The sequence below is a fragment of the Capricornis sumatraensis genome, chromosome 17 (genome assembly GCF_032405125.1).
Source record: "Capricornis sumatraensis isolate serow.1 chromosome 17, serow.2, whole genome shotgun sequence".
In the NCBI taxonomy this organism is placed as follows: Eukaryota; Metazoa; Chordata; class Mammalia; order Artiodactyla; family Bovidae; genus Capricornis; species Capricornis sumatraensis.
The window spans coordinates 76,242,195-76,262,724 of record NC_091085.1 but is presented as its reverse complement, the minus strand read 5'-3'; the positions used below and the strand labels follow the sequence as shown (position 1 = coordinate 76,262,724).

The following is a 20,530-nucleotide window of genomic DNA, read 5'->3' as shown; positions in this document are numbered from 1 at the left end:
TTCAGGCCCCGGGGGAAAGAAAAGAGGCACAGTCTGTACCTACAGTGACCTTCCTGATCCGCCTCCACACTAGGGGTCCCAGTGAATGTGATCTGCGCACAGGCCCCTTGTTCTTTGAAGCCAAGAGGACATATAAAATGCTGTAACGCCTGAGATAAATGTCCAGTCATTTTTAAAAGGCAAAATGAAGGCTTCCCTGGTGGTCCAATGGTTAAGAATCCACCTGCCAATGAAGGGGACGTGGGTTTGATCCCTGGTGCAGGAAGATTCCACCACTTGCCGCAGAGCAACTAAGCTTTTGGGTCACAATCACTGAGCCCAAATGCCTAGAGCTCCTGCTCCACAACCAGAGAAGCCGCCGCAATGAGAGGCCCCCGCACTGCAGTGAAGAGTAGCCCCCATTCACTGCGCTACAGAAAGACTGTGCGTAGCAACGAGGGCCCAGTGCAGCCAAGAATGAATACATACATTTTTAAAAAGGACTTTAAAAACGGCGAAATGAGTGTGTTCGTCAAGGAAACCTGACTTGAACACTTCCCCTGGTTTTCCTGGGTAGGCTGACTCGGTCTCCCTGAGCCTGGGCTCCCCCACACTGCTGGTGGGCATATAAAATCGTAGAACCACTTTGGAAGACAATTTGGCACCTGCTTAGAGAGTTAAACATCCATCTACCCTCTGACCCAGGCATGCCACCCCTGGGTATTTACCCAAGAGAAAGGGAGGCACATGTCCACGCAAATGCTTGGACACGAATGTTCATAGCGGCTCCACCTGCAGCAGCCAGGTCCTGGCAACACCCTGAGGCAGGAGGCAGTGGCTGAGCTGCGGCTCATCTCCAGGGAAAGCCAGTGACACGCGCATATCGTGAGTGGATTTCAGAACAGTTATACCGGGCGAAAGAGGCCAAACGGAGCGGGAGAGGAGACTTCCCGAACAAGTCCACTCGCACACAACTCCAGCAAATCAAATGTCACTGTGCTTGGGCAGCTCAGTGTGGCCTGGGGAAGTCAGAGGGGCTGGACACAGCACAGTATGGGGTGGTGGATATGTCCCTAATCTTGACTGAGCTGGCGGTTTCATAGACGTGTACTTACATCAAACTTACCAAATTGCACAGTTTAAATATAGGCAGTTATGCTCAGACTCTCGGTTGTGTCTGATTCTCTTCGACTCCGTGGACTGTGGCCTGCCAGGCTCCTCTGTCCGTGGGATTCTCCAGGCAGGAATACTGGAGTGGGCTGCCATTTCCTCCTCCAGGGGATCTTGCTGATCCAGGAATTGAACCTGGATCTCTTATGTCTTCTGCACTGGCAGGCAGATTCTTTATTGCTGGCGTGACCTGGGAAGCCCATAGCTGGTTATGGCATGCCTATTTTCCCAGTGGTCATGTATGGATGTGAGAGTTGGAATATAAATAAAGCTGAGCACCAAAGAATTGGTGCTTTTGAACTGTGGTGATGGAGAAAACGGTTTGAGAGTCCCTTGGACTGCAAGGAGATCCAACCAGTCCATCCTAATGGAAATCAGTCCTGAATATTCATCGGAAGGACAGAGGTTGAAGCTGAAGCTCCAATATTTTGGTCACCTGACGGGAAGAACTGACTCATTTGAAAAGACCCTGATACTGGGAAAGATTGAGGGCAGGAGGAGAAGGGGACGACAGAGGGTGAGATGGTTGGATGCCATCACTGACTCGATGGACATGAATTTGAGTGAACTCTGGGAGTTGGTGATGGACAGGGGGGCCTGGTGTGCTGCAGTCCATGGGGTTGAGTCAAACACGACTGAGCGACTGAACTGAACTGATTATGTTCAGTAACAGCATTAAAACAAACACGTATTGAACACCAAAGAGGATGGCTGTCCATCAAATCGTGATGCTGTACCCCTTAAACTTACAGAGTGATGAATGTCAAAGACATCAATAGAACTAGAAGAAGAAAATAAATACACGAATGTGTCAAATCAACACACTGTGCGGCTTAAACTTACATGAGGTGGTACATCAATTATATCTCAATTTGGGGGACTTCCCTGGTGCTCCAGTGGTTAAGAATTTGCGGGACTTGGGTTCAATCCCTGGTTGGAGAACTGGGATCCCACATGCTGGCCCATGTGCCCAAACCACTGAGCCTGCACGTCACAACTAGAGAGTCCACGCACAGAGTCCAAAAGATCCTGCGTGTGGCAACTGAGACCAGACGTAGACAAATGAAAATACACAAATATTTTAAAAAATGATATCTCAATCTTAAAAAATGAAAGCTAACTTTTAGAAAAGAGAGAGAGACAGAGAAAGGTTGTCCACCGAGAAACCCTGTGCTCCACACCCTGCAGCTGGGGCAGCTGCTGCAAGCCTCTGAGGCCATAAGACCCAGCACCTTCACGTGGTCAGACCTCCCACGTGGCCTGCTGAAGGCCCAGCTGTCCCCTGGGAAGGCCCCACTTTCCCTCACTGAGAAGACCCTACCCGCCTCTCCCCATCAGCCCACATGAGGCCACCATGACGCTCGGGGCCACCGTTCAGGTTCCCCGGGGCATCCCCGCCCTAACCGGCCAGGACTGACTGTTGTGTGAGGCAGAGGTGTTCTTCAGACGGAATTCAATTTGTGATTATAGATTATCTTCTTTAGCTGCTTTTAGGCAAAAGGACACCAGCACGATGGCCAGTGAAAATCCCACTCACGTGGCCCGTTTCCCTCTCCCCAGGCTCAATGCAATGGAACAGAGGCGATCCCAAGAAGGCGGGAGTGTGCCTGGGCTCTGGGGAAGCCGCAGTGACTCTTTCAAGCTCCAGGGCCAGCGTCTAAGCACAGCTCCCTGTTCCTGGGTTCTCCCACCAGGCAGCAAGGAAAACGATGCTTTCTGCTCCTGCTCTTCACTGGGTCCTCATCCAGGGAATGCGGCAAAGCACAGCTCCGAGCTGAAAAACTCTACATCAGGATTTCAGCACCACTGCTCACACACTCATTCAAATCCTGGGCACCTACTATGTGGCAGGCCCTGCGCTCTGCACGCTCCTGGCAGCCAGCAGTCTAGCTGAGCAGACAGATGTTGATCAAAGCATCCCCACTTCCTAACAGAGATCTCGGGCAAGGTGCTGAGGCCGCCCCTGTGAACAGGGGTAAAGCACCTTCCTCTCAGCAGACCATTCGTGACTCACTGAGCCGCTGCCCCAACCATGTCTGCACCAGACCCAGCTCCGCCCGGGGTCAGCCTTGGTGGCGGGGTGCAGGGAGAAGAAACGGGGTGTGCTCCTCCATGGGTCTCTCTCCCTCTGGTTGGCCCCAGGACAGAATGCTCCGGCCCACCCGCAGTCACCTTACACACAGAGACAGCAAGAGGCGTGTGTCTGAGGAGTGCAGGCTCCAGTGGAGAGGTGGACAGTGGGTACCCTGGCCAGGAGACCCCCAAGTCCGGCCTGCTCACACCCACAACTCAGGTTGGGGTCTGAGCCCAAGGACAAACGACTCGGTGTGTGGCGAGGACCATGACGCAGGAATGACGGAAGGCTGTGTGCAGGGGCCGCTGCTTTCCACTGTGAGCACGACTTTCGCTACTTCTTTCCCGTGTGTGTGTATTAGCGGGACAAGAAAAATCCATTTTTAATATTAAAATTGGGACACGGCATTTACTTTTGGGTTGCTTGAAACGCAGTGGTCTGACAGAAGTCAGATCCACAGATGCCAAGGGGATTAAGCCAAAAGGGCTTCACGGTATTTCAGTGGCCTGAGTGCACTGCAGCGGGCTGTGGGAAACACAGAGTCACAACCGTGTTGCATGTGTCCCCATCTCACACGTGACGAGTCGCGACTCCGCAGGGGCTGTGCCAAGGACAGCATGCTGCTCAGAGCCGCTCACTGGTGACCGAATGTGCCCTAGGACCCTCTCTGGACAACCGCTTGGCCATTTTCTGAGAGGAGACGGATCACTGCGGCACATTTACTGCAAAAGGGCTGGCACTGGGAAAGAGAAAAACAGCACCGGACGGCTCGCAGTTTTTAAACTCACACTAAATAACCGTGCCTTTCTGTTGGCTGGGGCCTGTGAGCGGACTGAGTGCTCAGCCCAGGAGATCATGCGGTTCGGGCCCCTTCATTTGGTTTTAAATAGACTACAGACAGATTAAGAGTTTTCGCTTCGTATTAAACTGAGAGTCTGACTGGCACACCGGAAATGCTACATAAGAGAGAAAATAATGAGCCGAGGAATACGGAAGAGCAGGAAGCGCGTCTGAAGCAAGGGGCGTGGGCTGGTTTCCGTGTAACAGGAGCTGGACCGGCCGTGACCGGAGGAGAAGAAAAGGGCGGGGCTGGGCAGGGGGCGTCGGGCGGGGCACCTGTCAGCAAAGGCGCCCCATCGCCCAAGCTCGAGACAGCCCTCCGCTGTCCCTTCGGGTCTATTGCTACTTCATTCTGGAAAGAAACTGGACATGCTTTTTTTTTTTTTTTTTTTAAAGTGTTTCCTGGGACTTCTGAGGCGATCCAGTGGTTAAGACTTTGCCTTCCAATGCAGGGACTACAGGTTTGATCATGGATCAAGAAGGTAAGATCCCACATGCCTCACGACCAAGAAGCCAAAAACCAAGAAGTACTGTAACAAATTCAATAAAGATTTTTTAAATGCTCCATCTTAAAAAAAAAACAGTTTAAAAAGTGCTTCCTGGACTTCCCTGGTGGTCCAGTGGATAAGAATCCTTCTGCCAATACATGGGACACGGGTTCAGATCCTGGTCCGGAAGATCCCATGTGCCTTGGGGCAACTAAGCGCGCGCGCCACAGCTGCTGAGCCTGTGTGCTCCAGAGCCCGGGAGCCACGACAAGAGAAACCACGGCACTGAGACGCCCGGGCTCCGCAGCAAAGACCTACAGAAAGGCCACTCGTAGCAACAAAGACGCAGCACCGCCAAGAATAATTAACTTTTTTTTTTGTTTAAAGTGCTTCCTGTTTTTTCTGGTGCTCTTTCAGGGAAGGGCAGGCATGGGTCCCTGTTACTCAGAGTCTCATCTGTCCAGCTCCCGCAGCTGCAAACGCAGCCCTGGAGGTGCAGGGGGGCCCGGACGGCAGAGGCTGGAAGCAGGCAGGGCTGCCTGGGGCTGCCTTTCAGGAGCACCTGTCAAACATCTGTGGGATGTGCTGACCGCAGGCACAGAGAGGGAGTAGAAGGTCCTGTGTGCTCAGTCACTTCAGTCGTGTCCGACTCTTTGCCACCCCACGGACTGTAGCCCACCAGGCTCCTCTGTCCATGGGACTCTCCAGGCAAGAATACTGGAGTGGGTTGCCTTGCCTTCCTCTAGGGGATCTTCCTGACCCAGGAATCGAGCCCATATCTCCTGCATCGCAGGCAGGTTCTTCACCTACTGAGCCACCTGGGAATCCCCGCAGAAGGTCGTACCGGTTTTCAAAGAACCCATAGGCCTCACCACCAAGCTGCTAATGGTCATGTATTCCATGCGATAAAAGGTTTGATCATGCGCCCACAATGCGTGAGCATTCTAGATGATACACACGCACGTCGTGCTACTTGACTTAGGCTTGACAAACCTGTGCTCTCTGGGTCACCGGAACTCATACGTTTCCTTCTTGGAAACAATGGGGCCAGGGGAGAGGAGAGTCAAGACCTACGACACCATCGCACCGCTACCCAGCACAACGTTTCCTAGGGAGGCATCAGCAAAGAGAGGGAGCTGCGAAAGCGACAGGGTCCGTGGGCCATCAGCTGTGCGGCAGGCTGGTGCCGTAAGATGCCCGAGCGTCAGCCGAAGGACGGCGGGGTGAGGAAGCTGGGGGCCGGGCTCTGCACAGAACAGAAGCCGGGCATGAAAAAGGGATAGACAAGGCTGCAGAACACCCGCCCGGAACACGGATGCTGTAACGCTGAGTGGAGGAGAGCTCTCGGCTCGCGGTGCGGGACGTGCGCGGGGAGCCGGGAGGGAGCGGCGATGGCTGCGTCACGGCAGTGTTTTCATTGCTTCTTTCAAGCTGCCTTTCCTGTCACGTTTTAATGGCACAGAGAGTCAAGTTGAAGCAAGAGCGGAGGATGATTTTTCCTGCTGGGTCCCCCTTCCTTCCTCTTCTCCACAGGAGAATGTGGATTTCCTCCCACAGTGTCCCCGGCTTCCAGCCTGACGGGCGTGTTTGCAAACCAGCCTGTCTCTGCCCTCGGGGCCTCCTGAATTCATCCCTCTCCAGGATAGCTCCTGCCTCCCTCCGTGGACGGGCTGCCTGGGCTGGGCTGTGGCCGCAGGTGCGCCGTGGCATTTTTCTCCTGAGTGTGGGTATCAGCTGATGGCCGTGAGCCGTGATCGCATCTGGGAGACCCTGAGCCCGGTGCAATGGGGGCGTTTCCATACAAATGGATGAGCATGGGCACGTCTGGATAAGATGATGGCCAAGGCTCACGGGAGGGTATTTGTGGGTTTACCTTCCCTTAGCCATGCCGCGCACTTTCTGCTGAGGCAGTGTTTGCTGGAACAACCTTTATAACTTGCCAAGCATCAAAATGGAAAGTGTGCATTCAACCCAGTAATCCTTTCTCTAAGAATTTACCCTTAGGAGATAATCACACCACAGTCAAAGAAAAGAGAAAGTGAGCACAGAAATGCTTGTCCCAGTGCTTTTTTAGGATAATACGGAAACACAGCAAGCAACCCGAATGGCTAAGAAAATGTTTGATTAAATTGTGCTATATCCACCCAATGGATATCATGCACTATTAAAAATGACATTATAGGGACTTCCTGGTGGTCCAGTGGTTAAGGACCCTGCCTTCCAATGCAGGGGGTGCAGGTTCGATCCCTGATCAGGGAACTAAGATCCCACGTGTCACAGGGTGCAGCCAAAGAAAGAAGAAAGGCACTATAATTAGATACCCGAACAGGTGATAAGATTAAAGAATTGTTGTTTCAGGTGTGACAGTGGTCTCGAATTGATGCTTTTAAGAGTCCTTGTATTTTTATTATTCATTTACTTGTTGGCCACACTGCGAAGCATGTGGCATCTTTGTTCCCTGACCAGGGATTGAACCTTCGTCCCCAGCAGTGGGAGTTTGGAGTCTTAACCACTGGCTTGCCAGGGAAGCACTGAGTCCTTGGATTTTAGAGAGACATGTAAAATACCTGCAGACGGGGTTTGGTTTAAAACAACAGTGGGAAAGCAAATTAGTGGTTCCCAGGAGCAGAGGGAGGTGGGGCACAGGGAGTGAGCGCTAATGGGCACGGGGATTCCTATTGGGGATGATGGAAGTGTTCTGGAATTAGAGGCGACGGCTGCACGACGCTGGGAGTCTGCTAAATGTTGCTAATGGTGAGTTTTATGTCATGTGTATCTATCACAATAAAAAATAATAATAACGGAGGGTTACTAGAAGATGGGATGAGGTGAAACACGATTGGCCATGAATTGATAATTGTTGGAAGGTGAGTGATACGAACATGGGGCTATGTATGGTATATGTGTGTTAGATATACATGCATGAAACATATTGGATAGCTTCCATAAAAAAAAGTTATGCATATTTTTTTGGCTCAGAATGTCTGCAACATGTTGAATTTAATGAGCCAGTTTCAATATTGAATATTGTGAATCTTCCCAGTGGTGTGAAATTACATATAAAATGCATCTGTATACATAAATTAATGTTTGCTATGCTATTCAGTAAAGATTTAACTATGATTATTTCTAGGTTAGTAGATTTGAGATTTTTCTCCCTTTTGTTCATTTCTCAGTATGGTTTGCACTTTTCTTTTTTCCATTCAATCTTTTTACAAAACAATAAAGGTTTTTATCTCAAAAACCGGAAATGTTTAGGAACACCCTTTTTACCTCAGGCAGTCTCACACAATGGCCCTGGGAAAATGGCAGATTCCCAACATGAGCCACCGCCCTCTGCAGTGGCCGTCTCGGCTGCTGGACGCCCCTGCCAATGATCGTTACTTACCCTCACAACCACCTGAAGACACAGGCAATGATCCTCTCTTTGAGGAGCAAAGAAATAAAGGCTTAGCGAGGTTAAGGGCCTCGTCAAAAGTGACTCAATCGAAGGGACTTCCCCGGTGGTCCACTGGTTAACAATCAGTCTTGCAGCGCAAGGGACTCGGGTTCAAACCCTGGTCAGGGAACTGAAATCCCACATGCCGCAGAGCCCGAGTGCCACAACTTGGGAATCTGCGCACCTCAACAAAAGATCACACAACTTGAGAGACTGTGAACCTCAACAAGAGATCACACAACTTGGGAGTCTGTGCACCTCAACAAGAGATCATACAACTTGAGAGTCTGCACCTCAACAAGAGATCACACAGCTTGGTAGTCTGCACCTCAACAAGAGATCACACAACTTGGGAGTCTGTGCACCTCAACAAATGATCACACAACTTGAGAGACTGTGAACCTCAACAAGAGATCACACAACTTGGGAGTCTGTGCACCTCAACAAGAGATCACACAACTTGGGAGTCTGTGCACCTCAACAAGAGATCACACAGCTTGGGAGTCTGTGCCTCAACAAGAGATCACACAACTTGAGAGTCTATGCACCTCAACAAGAGATCACACAACTTGGGAGTCTGTGCACCTCAACAAATGATCACACAACTTGAGAGACTGTGAACCTCAACAAGAGATCACACAACTTGGGAGTGTGTGCACCTCAACAAGAGATCACACAACTTGGGAGTCTGTGCACCTCAACAAGAGATCACACAGCTTGGGAGTCTGTGCCTCAACAAGAGATCACACAACTTGAGAGTCTATGCACCTCAACAAGAGATCACACAACTTGGGAGTCTGTGCACCTCAACAAGAGATCACACAGCTTGGGAGTCTGTGCCTCAACAAGAGATCACACAACTTGAGAGTCTGCGCCTCAACAAGAGATCACACAACTTGAGAGTCTGTGCACCTCAACAAAAGATCACCCAACCTGAGAGTCTATGCACCTCAACAAGAGATCATACAACTTGAGAGTCTGTGCACCTCAGCAAGAGATCATACAACTTGAGAGTCTGTGCACCTCAGCAAGAGATCATACAACTTGAGAGTCTGTGCACCTCAGCAAGAGATCACACAACTTGGGAGTCTATGCACCTCAGCAAGAGATCACACAACTTGGGAGTCTGTGCACCTCAACAAGAGATCATACAACTTGAGAGTCTGTGCACCTCAACAAGAGATCACACAACTTGAGAGACTATGCACCTCAACAAGAGATCGCACAACTTGAGAGTCTGTGAACCTCAGCAAGAGATCACACAACTTGATAGTCTGTGCACCTCAGCAAGAGATCATACAACTTGAGAGTCTGTGCACCTCAACAAAAGATCACACAACTTGAGAGTCTGCGCCTCAACAAGAGATCACACAACTTGAGAGTCTGTGCACCTCAACAAGAGATCACACAACTTGAGAGTCTGTGCACCTCAACAAAAGATCACCCAACCTGAGAGTCTGTGCACCTCAACAAGAGATCACACAGCTTGAGAGTCTGTGCACCTCAGCAAGAGATCACACATGATGCGGTGAAGATCCCGTGGGCAGCAACTAAGACCCTGAGCAATCCAAGTAAATTTTAAAAAATTGTTACACAACGGAAAAGACGAAAACTCAAATTCAAATAGGTATGGGTGCCCCAATGTTCACAGCAGCACTAGTCACAACAGCCAGACGTAGAAGCAACCTAAGTGTCCATCGACAGAGGGATGGGTAAAGAAGATAAGGAATATATATACATATGTACACAATGGAGTATTACTCAGCCACAAAAAAGAGTGAACGAAGCCATTTGCAACTCATGCGTGGACCTAGAGATTATCATCCTAAGTAAAGTAAGACAGAGAAAGACAAATAAAAAGTGACATCACTTATCTGTGGAATCTAAAAAAAAAAAAGAACTTATTTACAAAACAGAAACAGACTCACAACCAATATAGAAAACAGTATTATGGTTATCAAAGGGGAAAGTGCTGGGGGGGCAGGGACAAATTAGGAGTTTAGGGTTAGCAAATACACACTCCTATTACTAGGTAAGTAATTAGTTCCCTGTCCTGTACATTCAGCATCTTGTAATATCTATAATGGAAAGGAATCTGGAAAAGTATACACATACATATATATATATGTATATAAAACTGAATTACTTTGCTGTATTCCTGAAACTAACATAATGTTGTAAACCAACTTTCAAAATTTGTTTTTAAGTTACACAATGACTCAAGGCAAAACTAGGATCCCAAATCTTATGCCTGCTTTACTAAGCCACATCCCTGCATACCATCATGCAAATAAGACTCAGCTATGCCCCCTGTCGGGGTGAACTTGCCCGCCTGCTGGTTCCACAGCCCTGAATACCTAGTCTTGAGCTTTGTAAGTTTCTCTCCAAATCAAAGATCAAGCTGGCAAAGGAACCCAGGAAGATGTCCCATCCCAGCTCGCCTTGGGTTCAGGTCACATATTTTGCCACTAGCGACGAAACGAGCTGCCAACCCCACCCACGTCAGAGACTGGTGCTCATGCCCACAGATCCAGGAGTAGGTTAACATTTAAAAGGCAACAAGGCATAAGCCTTCTCAATCTGATAATTACAAAGGTAAGTGCTACTATGCCCTTTAGTTACAAAGGAAACGATCAGTATCAGGATAATTGCCCTGGCAGGAAAAAGATGCTTAAAGCATCTTAATGGCAAGAACGGAGGGAATGCAGACAAGCGACTCTTTAGTTTATCTTTCTGGTCAAACGACTCTGACCTATTAATCCTCATACGAAGTCCACCTCCAATACAAACATTTCAGAATGCTTATTTTTCTACTGAAATAAGGGGGCCACCTCTGGGCCATGGGCTTTTGGGCTCTGCCAGCTGGCAGAGGGTCTGTGGGAAGAGTCGGAACAAACACCACCCTCGCTTTGAAAACCCAGCTCAGCCTCCCTGAGAGCTGAGCTGTCATCCTGCTCGGATTCTGCGCGTACATTCCAACTCGCTGGTGAGTGACCCAGTTACCCTGAGCCTCTTCCGCCAGCACCGACTTACATGAGTCCCTCAGGGGTAAGCCGCTGCCATCTGTATGGGCACAGGGTCACATCTGAATCCAAACTGTCAACACCTCTTACACAACAGAACACTGTTGCTCTGCTAAGTTCCCTTCTGGTGGCTCTCGCCTTTGCTGATGAGGATACTTGAGAACTGACTCCAACTCACATCCCTTCCCTACCCTGAAGGCCCTGGAAAGGCCAAGCCCTCCAGGGACTCTGTCCTTCCAGAAAGCCCTGCCCTGTGCCAATTTCTGCTTCTTCCGGAAGGGCCAGAATTCTCTCCCGGGGACACTAACTTTCCCCTTGGTTTCTTCAGACTCTGAAGAAAGCCCAGCCTTCTCTGCTGGAAGCACGTATGTGTCCCCCTTTCTCAGGCCCTGACCCCCTTTTCTAGTTCCCACCCGACCTCTGAGTCACCAGGGAGAGTACAAGTTCCTTTAAAAAAAAGCCTCAGTGCACTGCATTATTAATTTTTCAGATATGACAACGGTACCTTGACTATATTAAACTTTTTTAAAAGGCATCCTTATCTTTTAGAGACACACCCTGAAATGTTGACAAATATTCAAAGTGATGCAGGGTTAGGGAAGAGAGCAGAGACACAGAAACAAGATTGAGTTGATAACTGGTGACAAGTATGGGCCGGTTCCTGAGACTTCTGTCTGCTTCTGTCTGTCATAAAGTTTCCATAACAACAACAAGACTTTTGAAAAGTCCCATCCCCTGGGTTCTGCAGCATCCTTGAGTCCACCTGCACCCTCCTGAGGCTTTTATGCCTCTTTCAACTGGCATGTTCACTGAGCAACAACTCCACGCAAGGGGCAAAGTGAGAGCAACTGGCCCTCCTGCAAAGAGCCCTCAGGATGAGCAGGCTGGCCCTCGATTTTGACAAAACCCCCCAGGGCCTCATTTCTCAAACTGAGCACAGATTTTTCTCTCCCCAGATACCAGGGTAGGCCCATGAAGTGGAGTGGGGTGAGCTGGGCTTCCTGTCCTGGCATTGCTGAGGGGAAATCTTAACTGCCCCCACCCCGTGCCTCTTACTGGATGAAGTGGCCCAGATGTGAGTCAGGGCAGAGAAGAGTTTGAGAGAGAGAGAGGCTGACTCATCCATGTTTCAGAGGGTTTGGGTGAGCTCAGCCCCTCTGTCCCGAAACCTGTGAGCCAAGGACTACAGGCCAGGACACGGCCTGCCTCTTGCCTGGGCTGGAAGCTTGGAGGGAAGTGCTGAGACCACCAGGGGCTTCGAGGCCTGAACACCTGAACGCTGGACACCGCCTAATCCAAAGGGCTAGAAACCAGAAACAGACCCCCCCCCAAAAAAAAAACTAGGCACAGATCTGTTTATCTGCACAGAGGGCCGTGTAGCATTCTGGGGGCCCTGGGTCCACAGCCAAAGCAAGCAGAGAATTCCCACCTCGAGCTGCTGACCTATTGATGAGCAATGGCTGCCTACCCTCCTGCCCCCGGTACCACTGAATATTCATCCTGGGGCCACTAGAGAAACGGAAGCCAAACCCTCTGGTCAGCAATGCCTTTTTCGCTGCTATCAGCCTCAGTGACCAACAGTTCACACGCACAGTCCCACTTTCTCAGTCCAGGTGAGGACCGTGCAGCCAGAGTCCTCGTGGAGAACGGAGCAGCATTCCCAGGACAGACACAGTCCCTCTTCTCACGGAGAGAGAAGGCTGCAGCCACACCTGGAAGACAGGCTGCAGCCACACCTGGAAGACAGCGGCCAAGGATACAGACACCAGTGCGCCTGGTGGACCCCCACACTGCCCCTCATCTCTCTGGATCCCGTTCATTTAAAAAAAAAAAAAAAAACATGGTAGTAAAATGGAATTAAACCCTCGTTCCACGGAAAACGTGCTGTTTGGAAATGGGGGAAGCAAGACGGCTGCAGGAAGCCATCCAGGAAGTCTGAGTAGACCGTGTTTCTCAAAGGAGACCCATGGGGGGCTGACAGGAGCGCTGCCTGGAATGCATATTCAAATGGGGTTTCCCGGGCTTCTCTGATGGTCTGAGGTTAAGACTTCAAATTCCCAGTTCAGGGGGCCCCAGTTCAATCCCCTGTTGGGGAACTAGATCCCACATGCCACAGGTAAGAGTTCATACGATGCAGACTTCCCTGATGGTACAGTGGATAAGAATCCGCCTGCCAAAGCAGGGGACACAGGTTCAATTCCCACTCCAGGAAGATTCCACGTGCAGCAGAGCAACTTATCCCATGAGGCACAACTGCTGAGCCCATGGTCTAGGGCCAGCGAGCTCTGACTCCACGCGTCACAAGTGCTGAAGCCCTTGCGACGGGGGCCTGTGCTCCCCGAGAGTGCTAAGTCACTGCAGTTGTGTCCGACTCCTTCCGGTCCTGTAGATTGTAGCCCACCAGGCTCCTTTGCCCATGGGGTTTTCCAGGCAAGAATACTGGAGTGGGCTGCCATTTCCTCCTAAAAGGGGTCCTGACCCAGGGATCAAACCGGCATCTCTCACATCTCCTGCTTTGGCAGGCGGGCCTTTTACCTCTAGCGCCACCGGGGAACCCATCGCAATGAGGAACGCGTGCACGGCAATGAAGAGCGGCCCCCGTGTGCAGCAATGAAGACTCAGGGCAACCAAAAATTTAGGAAGAAAAAAAAAAAAAGAGTTCACACGCTGAAACTAAAGACCCCACATGCCGCAACGAAGCTTGAAGACTCCGGGCACCACAACTCAGGCCTGGAGCAGCCAAGATAAGTCAAAATATTTTTAAAAAACAGAAATATGTACGTTTAAAATGGGAGTTCCTGAGCACCACCTGATCATCTCGTCAGAATCTCAGTGGTCCTCCCCTAAGAATTTTAACATGCTCACCCTAGTGGCCTTCGTGCCCACCTAAGTTACAGAGAAGTTTTTCAGGGTGTGTGTGTGTGTGTGTGTGTCTGTGTGTCTGTGTCTGTGTCTGTGTGTCTGTGTGTGTCTGTGTGTCTGTGTGTGTGTGTGTCTGTGTGTCTGTGTGTGTGTCTGTGTCTGTATGTGTGTCTGTGTGTGTGTTGTTGTTGCTGTTGTTTAATCCATGCCAGTCAATATTTTACTACCTTAATGAGCTCATGAAAGACTTCATTAAGCCTGCCCATCTCAGCAGATGAGGCTGCTCCTTCTCGGGACCAGGGATCTGAGGGCTGATGGCTGGAATGGGCCGTTTTCCGTTTGTCCTGAGGCGAGCGCACCCCACCCCCTCAGCCTCGGGTGGCGGCGGAGGGGGGGGCGGGGAGGGCGGTTGAAGCCATGGCTCAGTACTTGAGGCATTCTCTGAGTGCTCAGGAACAGCTCCTCCCCACACTCAACAAGCCAGAAAGCCTGCCTTTCAGGAAGCCATTCCTTCGAATGAGAAGAGTGCCGAGGGGAGCAAGGCGAGACCACCATCTCTCCAGGCCACGTGCGAGCCGAGGCACAAAGGCAGCAGGCTTTCCAGGGGCCCTCTCCAGAGCCCAAACAGCCCCCTCCCAGCTCCGCAGGGATTTATTTTCACCTCGAGGCATCGCGGCCAACAGGGACAGCAGGAAAGGCTTCCAGGTCCTACCTTTAGAGGGCTTTCATCTTGAAGCTCTAGGACGGCAGGCTGCCCAGATGTCCCTTAGGCTCAGCCCCCAGGGCCACTGGCCAGCCACCCCCCTGCAGCCCCTGCCTGAACGCCCACCTTGGTTGCTCTAACGGCAGAATCTGGGCGGCCCGGGGGTAATTCTAAGTGCCGGCCTGTGATATCAGAATAGGGCTATGACATCAACGTGGGGGCAGGTCAGCCTGGGGGAGCAGGGCAGGAGAGAGGGAGCCCCCGAGGGGCCGGATTAGCCACCCCCCACCCCACAGTGGGAGCAAGGCGCAAGATAGGGGTGTCCGGCGGTGGCTTCACTGCTCACAGCCTCCTGGGGCACCCACTGGGAGGTGGGCCTGAAGATCTGAAAATGATTCACAAATGCTGAAAGGTAGGTGGCAAGCCAGCCAAGCGGCTGGCGCTTCGGAAACGGATTCAGGCACTGATTCAGGAACAAGGAAAGCAAATGAACCGTTTTCTAGCGCCCCCCTGTGTCAAATGAAAGGACACGCTCTGGTTTCTGACTGAGAAGCTCCCAAGTGGGCTGAGCGTCACGGTCCCCCCAAGATGCAGCTAAATGCAGGCAGATGAAAGGTGAAAGACGCTTTACAACTGAATAACAATAAACAAACTGCAGTATACGTACGTCCTAATCATTGTATGGGACACATTTACACTAAAACATAATTAGTTGTGTGTTTGAAGTTCAAATGAAACTCAGCGGCCTGTATCTGTATTTACAACAATCTGGCAATCTTATCCGGGGAGGTTTTTTTAATGTAGGTGCTCTCTGCCCACCCTATTCCCAACACTGCTCTCATTCACTCAGATTTATCACTGCCCAGCGACCTGGGAGTCTGTTATTTTAAAGCTGCCAAGGTGACTGTTATCAGTAACTACAGCTGACTTCCCTTGAGCATTTGCCAAGCCAGGTGCCAGGTTCATTTCACCCACTATGTCAGCCCTCACCGCACCTTCAAGGGGTGGTTCTATGATTAAGCCCCTTCACAGAGGAGAGAATGAGGCAACAGAAAGCAGCACCTTGACCAAGGTCACACAGCCACGAAGGGAGCCGCGGGCTGTGATCCCACTGACTTAGAAATCTTTGAATTGGAAGGATGCTGGGAGGCACACAATCGGCTGGTGGGGGAGCCCCTTGCCAAGTTCAGCATCACTGCTGACACAAACACCAGAGTGTGGACCCCAAGGAAAAGAGTCATCATGGCGGGGGGACCCACATTCCAACTAGTGGAGACCAAAACAGAAGGTCAGACTGACAGTCAGTGACCTTCCTTCCACGTGCACCAAGAGGCTCGTGCAGGGGGGACCCCAGCACAGGGAGACCGCACTGTTGTAAAAACAAGGCGGAAGCTTTTTATGTACTCACCGGGAAAGAATCCCAAGATCTACTATCGCTAAATAGAAAAAAAAAAAAAAACCAGCAAAGTAGGGGATTGCACTTTTTTAAAATAAGTACTTATTTGTGGAACTTCCCTGTAGTCCAGTGGTTAAGACTGCCTTCCAATGCAGGAGGTGTGGGTTCAATCTCTACTCAGGGAATTATGACCCTCCAGGTTGCACGGTGCAGCCAAAAAAAATGTACTTATTTGAATATACACATGTAAAGACATACGATCCCGGAAGCTCAGTGGCCCCTGCGTGGGAGAACAGGGTGGGCAGCCGGGCAGACAGTCAAGGGCAGACTTCACGGTGTGTGCCTTTGAAACTGTTGGTTTACGAATCTTATAAAGACGTTACGTGTTAAAACAATTAATGCATGAAAGTAAAAAATAAAATGTCTTGCTTAGGACTTCTGAGCCAACCTTCCACCTTGGCAAAGGCAGCAGCTCTGGTGGTTTTCAGTCTCCGAAGTGGACCTCGGAGAAAGTCTGGCCTGAGGCACAAGCCCACCATCCTGGTCTCCCACCAAGCCTTCTGCCTCTGGAGCTGACCCACCACAGAATCCAAAGGTTCTGCTGAAGCCCAGGGACCAGGGTTGACCCAAGAAAGGCACACCGACCGCCACCTACCACAAACATCCCCACCCCGAGAACTGCCGGCCGCCCCTGCCGCCTAACGTCCATCGGCCGCTGAGGACGTGGAGCTGAGTGGGCAGGGCGAGGTGGGTCAGCCGGTCGGTCACCGCCGCCCCCCCAACACTCAGCTCCCCCCGTCTCCAGGCCCGCGACACTGCACGCACGCCCGCCGTGCCGAGCGCTGGCTACCTGAGTGGCTGCTCATCATGCGGACAGCCTTGGCCTTGGCCAGCTCCAGGGCGGTGATCCACTGCTGCCGCTCCACCTCCGAGCCGGCCTTGAGGTGGTAGGTCCTGCCCCCGCTGGTCAGCACGATGCCGCAAGAGTCCTCCGTGTCGAAGTGCGCGGTGAACAGGTTGATGGTGGCACGGCAGGTGTGGGCCATCTCCCCCTGATTTCTGTGGGATGCAAGAGGAGGGATGGGGTGAGGCTCCCAGACTCGGTGGTTCCGGACCAAGGGTCCCCAACCTCCGGGATCTATTGCCTGATGATCCGAGGTGGAGCTGATGGAATAATAATGCCAATGAAATGCACCTAAATGTAACACACTCGAATCATCCCCAAAACATCCCCCGCCTCCAGGTCTGTGGGAAAGCTACCTTCCACGAAACCGGTCCCTGGTCCCGAAGACGTTGGGGACCGCTGTTCCAAACTGAAGAAGAGACCTCCAGGCCCCTCCCTGGAATCTCAGACCCTTGGAGCTGGCGGCGGCCCTGATGCCAGTGCTAGGAGATAATGCCTCTCAGGGCTGACGTAGAGGCTGGGCCTTGGCGGGCGGTGGTGCTCTCAGTGGGGAGAGGGGCCGAGGAAGCAGGGCCCACGTCAGGGCCACGTGCAGGGCATGCTGGCTGTGCTCTGAGCCCTTGCAGACACCAGGAAATGGAGAGGGGAGACAGCCAGGGCCCTGCCAGGCAGCATAGACTTCCGACTCCACCCCAGGCTCTTTCCACCGAGTCTCAGAACCACAGATTTGGAGGAGGGTGGGAACCCACTGCTACAACTGTGATTAGAGACCGGGAACCCCAGCGGGTGGACTTGGAGGCCCCTCCCCTCCACTTGCTAGGAATGACCTGGGAACTGAGATCTGAAGAGCAAAGAAACCACCGTTCTCTTCTAGCCCCAGGAGATGAGGGCAATGGCTGGGCTGATCCAGTACCCCTAGGGACAAGGGACTGACTCTGTGCTGGTTACAAGATCATGGGGCTAACGGTTCCAAAGTAAGGGGAACATGCATATGTATCACTTGAGTCCCTTTGCTGTCCCCCTGAACTATCACAGCATTGTTAATTGGCTACACTCCAATATAAAATAAAAAGCTTAAAAAAAAAAAAGTAAGGAGAAGCAGAGGTGACTGAGGCCTGGGCCATTTCCAACTGTGATCACTGTCTGAAAACTGAGTTCCTACTACCATGACTGGACCTACTTAACTCACTTCTTAAGACACTCACTGGAAATTCAGACACCAGTCGTCCTCCCCATGACAAACCACAGCTCTGTCCACAGAGGCGGTGGGGAAAAGGAAGAGCAACCGGTCAGCCCGTGGCCCTGCGGGTGCCGGAGTCCCTGCGGCAGTTCCGCTGCTCTTCAGCGCTCACTTACTTTCCCTGGCTGTCCGTCACCTGCTACTCTCTCGACTCTTCTACCAGTTCGAGAGTCAAATGACAACAGGACATTCATCTTTCACTGGAACAGCTGCTGCCGTTTCTGACTCTCTCCTGCTTTGGTTACATTCCTTAGAGAAGATGAGGTGTGGCTGACCTTGAACGACATCAGGGGTGAGAAGCACCCAACCCCCTGCACAGCTGAAATCTGCTGGGTGTTGGCGGAGGGTGCAGAGGACCCAGAATGGCCAGGGGCGGGGGGAAGAGGATGGACACCGACAGCAGCACCGGGACGCGCCACAGCAGCACCAGACAGAGGAGCCTGCTCCACAGCCTTCTTGCATCATCTCCCAGGCGACCCCAGCGGGCCACCAGGACAAGGACCCTGTCACTGACCGGACTTGCTATGTTCCCTCTCAGGGAACGGGTTGAAGTGTCTTTGGAAGATGGTGGTCCCCCTATCGCAGTTCAGTTCAGTTGCTCAGTCGTGTCCGACTCTTTGTGACCCCATGGACCACAGCACGCCAGGCCTCCCTGTCCATCACCAACTTCCGGAGTTTATACAAACCCATGTCCATTGAGTTAGTGATGCCATCCAACCATCTTATCCTCTGTCGTCCCCTTCTCCTCCTGCCCTCAATCTTTCCCAGCATCAGGGGCTTTTCAAATGAGTCAGCTCTTTGCATCAGGTGGCCAAAGTACTGGAGTTTCAGCTTCAACATCAGTCCTTCCAATGAACACCCAGGACTGATCTCCTTTAGGATGGACTGATTGGATCTCCTTGCTGTCCAAGGGACTCTCAACGGTCTTCTCCAACACCACAGTTCAAAAGCATCTGTTCTTTGGCGCTCAGCTTTCTTTATAGTCCAACTCTCACATCGATACATGACTACTGGAAAAACCACAGCCTTGACTAGACGGACCTTTGTAGATAAAGTAATGTCTCTGCTTTTTAATATGCTGTCTAGGTTGATCATAACTTTCCTTCCAAGGAGTAAGCATATTTTAATTGCATGGCTTCAATCACCATCTGCAGTGATTTTGGAGCCCCCAAAAATAAAGTCGGCCACTGTTTCCACTGTTTACCCATCTATTTGCCATGAAGTGATGGGACTAGATCCCATGATCTTAGTTTTCTGAATGTTGAGCTTTAAGCCAACTTTTTCACTCATCTCTCTCACTTTCATTAAGAGGCTTTTTAGTTCTTCACTTTCTGCTATAAGGGTGGTGTCATCTGCATATCTGAAGTTATTGATATTTCTCCCGGCAATCTTGATTCCAGCTTGTGCTTCCTCCAGCCTAGCGTTTCTCATGATGTACTCTGTGTATAAGTTAAATAAGCAGGGTGACAATATGCAGCCTTGACGTACTCCTTTTCCTGTTTGGAACCAGTCTGTTGTTCCATGTCCAGTTCTAACTGTTGCTTCCTGACCTGCATATAGGTTTCTCAAGAGGCAGGTCAGGTGGTCTGGTATTCCCATCTCTTTCAGAATTTTCCACAGTCTATTGTGACCCACACAGTCAACGGCTTTGGCATAGTTAATAAAGCAGAAATAGATGTTTTTCTGGAACTCTCTTGCTTTTTCGATGATGCAGCGGATGTTGGCAATTTGATCCCTATAGAAGTGGGAGGGCTCACACCATTGGAGGCATGAGTGGACCAGAGTATCGCAAGGTGTGGAGCGTCCTGGACACAAACCTTGTGCATTTTCTCCAGTTCCCCTGACTGTCTCCTCCTTTGTCTCTGGGTCAGCGCTTCCTCCTTATCCAGCTGTCCCTCTGCTTATGGACTTTCGTAAAATGACAATGGGAATCGGGAAATGGGGGTGAACAGGGCAGATACAACCTCCCTCCCCCTTGCTCCTGCGGACTGCTTGGCGGCACGTTTTCTCCTCACACAAATTCTGGAGGAGTCTGTGCGCCAGGCCCACTGTGTCTGCCGCTCAAGGTGAAGCGACATCCGGCAAAGGAAGCGCACTGTATCATCGCTTCTGTCCTTCCACTCCCCAATTCTGCTTCACTGCCCTGTGATCGCACCTCTCAAAGTGTTGACTCATTAACATTTCTTGCCTTGGACTATGCTTTCTGGGGGATTTTCACAAAAAATGTCTACGGGCAAGAAAAAGAAAAAAAAAGGACAGGCAGCAAGTTTCAACCCAGACATATAGAAAGACAAAAGCTGGGACATCCCTGGTGGCCCAATGGTTAAGAATCCACCTTGCAATGCATGAGACATGGGTTCCATCCGTGGTCAGGAAACTAAGATCCCACATGTCTCAGAGCAACTAAGCCTG

General features: G+C 51.1%; 1 protein-coding gene across 1 annotated transcript in view; it reads right to left on the bottom strand.

Annotated features, from left to right (window-relative positions):
- OSBP2 (oxysterol binding protein 2) overlaps nucleotides 1-20,530 on the bottom strand; it is a 119,041-nt gene that overhangs the window by 77,159 nt on the left and 21,352 nt on the right. The window contains exon 2 of the mRNA XM_068989920.1: nucleotides 16,825-17,033. Within this exon, the coding sequence (XP_068846021.1) occupies nucleotides 16,825-17,033 (209 nt within the window). The remainder of the gene's footprint in view (nucleotides 1-16,824; nucleotides 17,034-20,530) is intronic.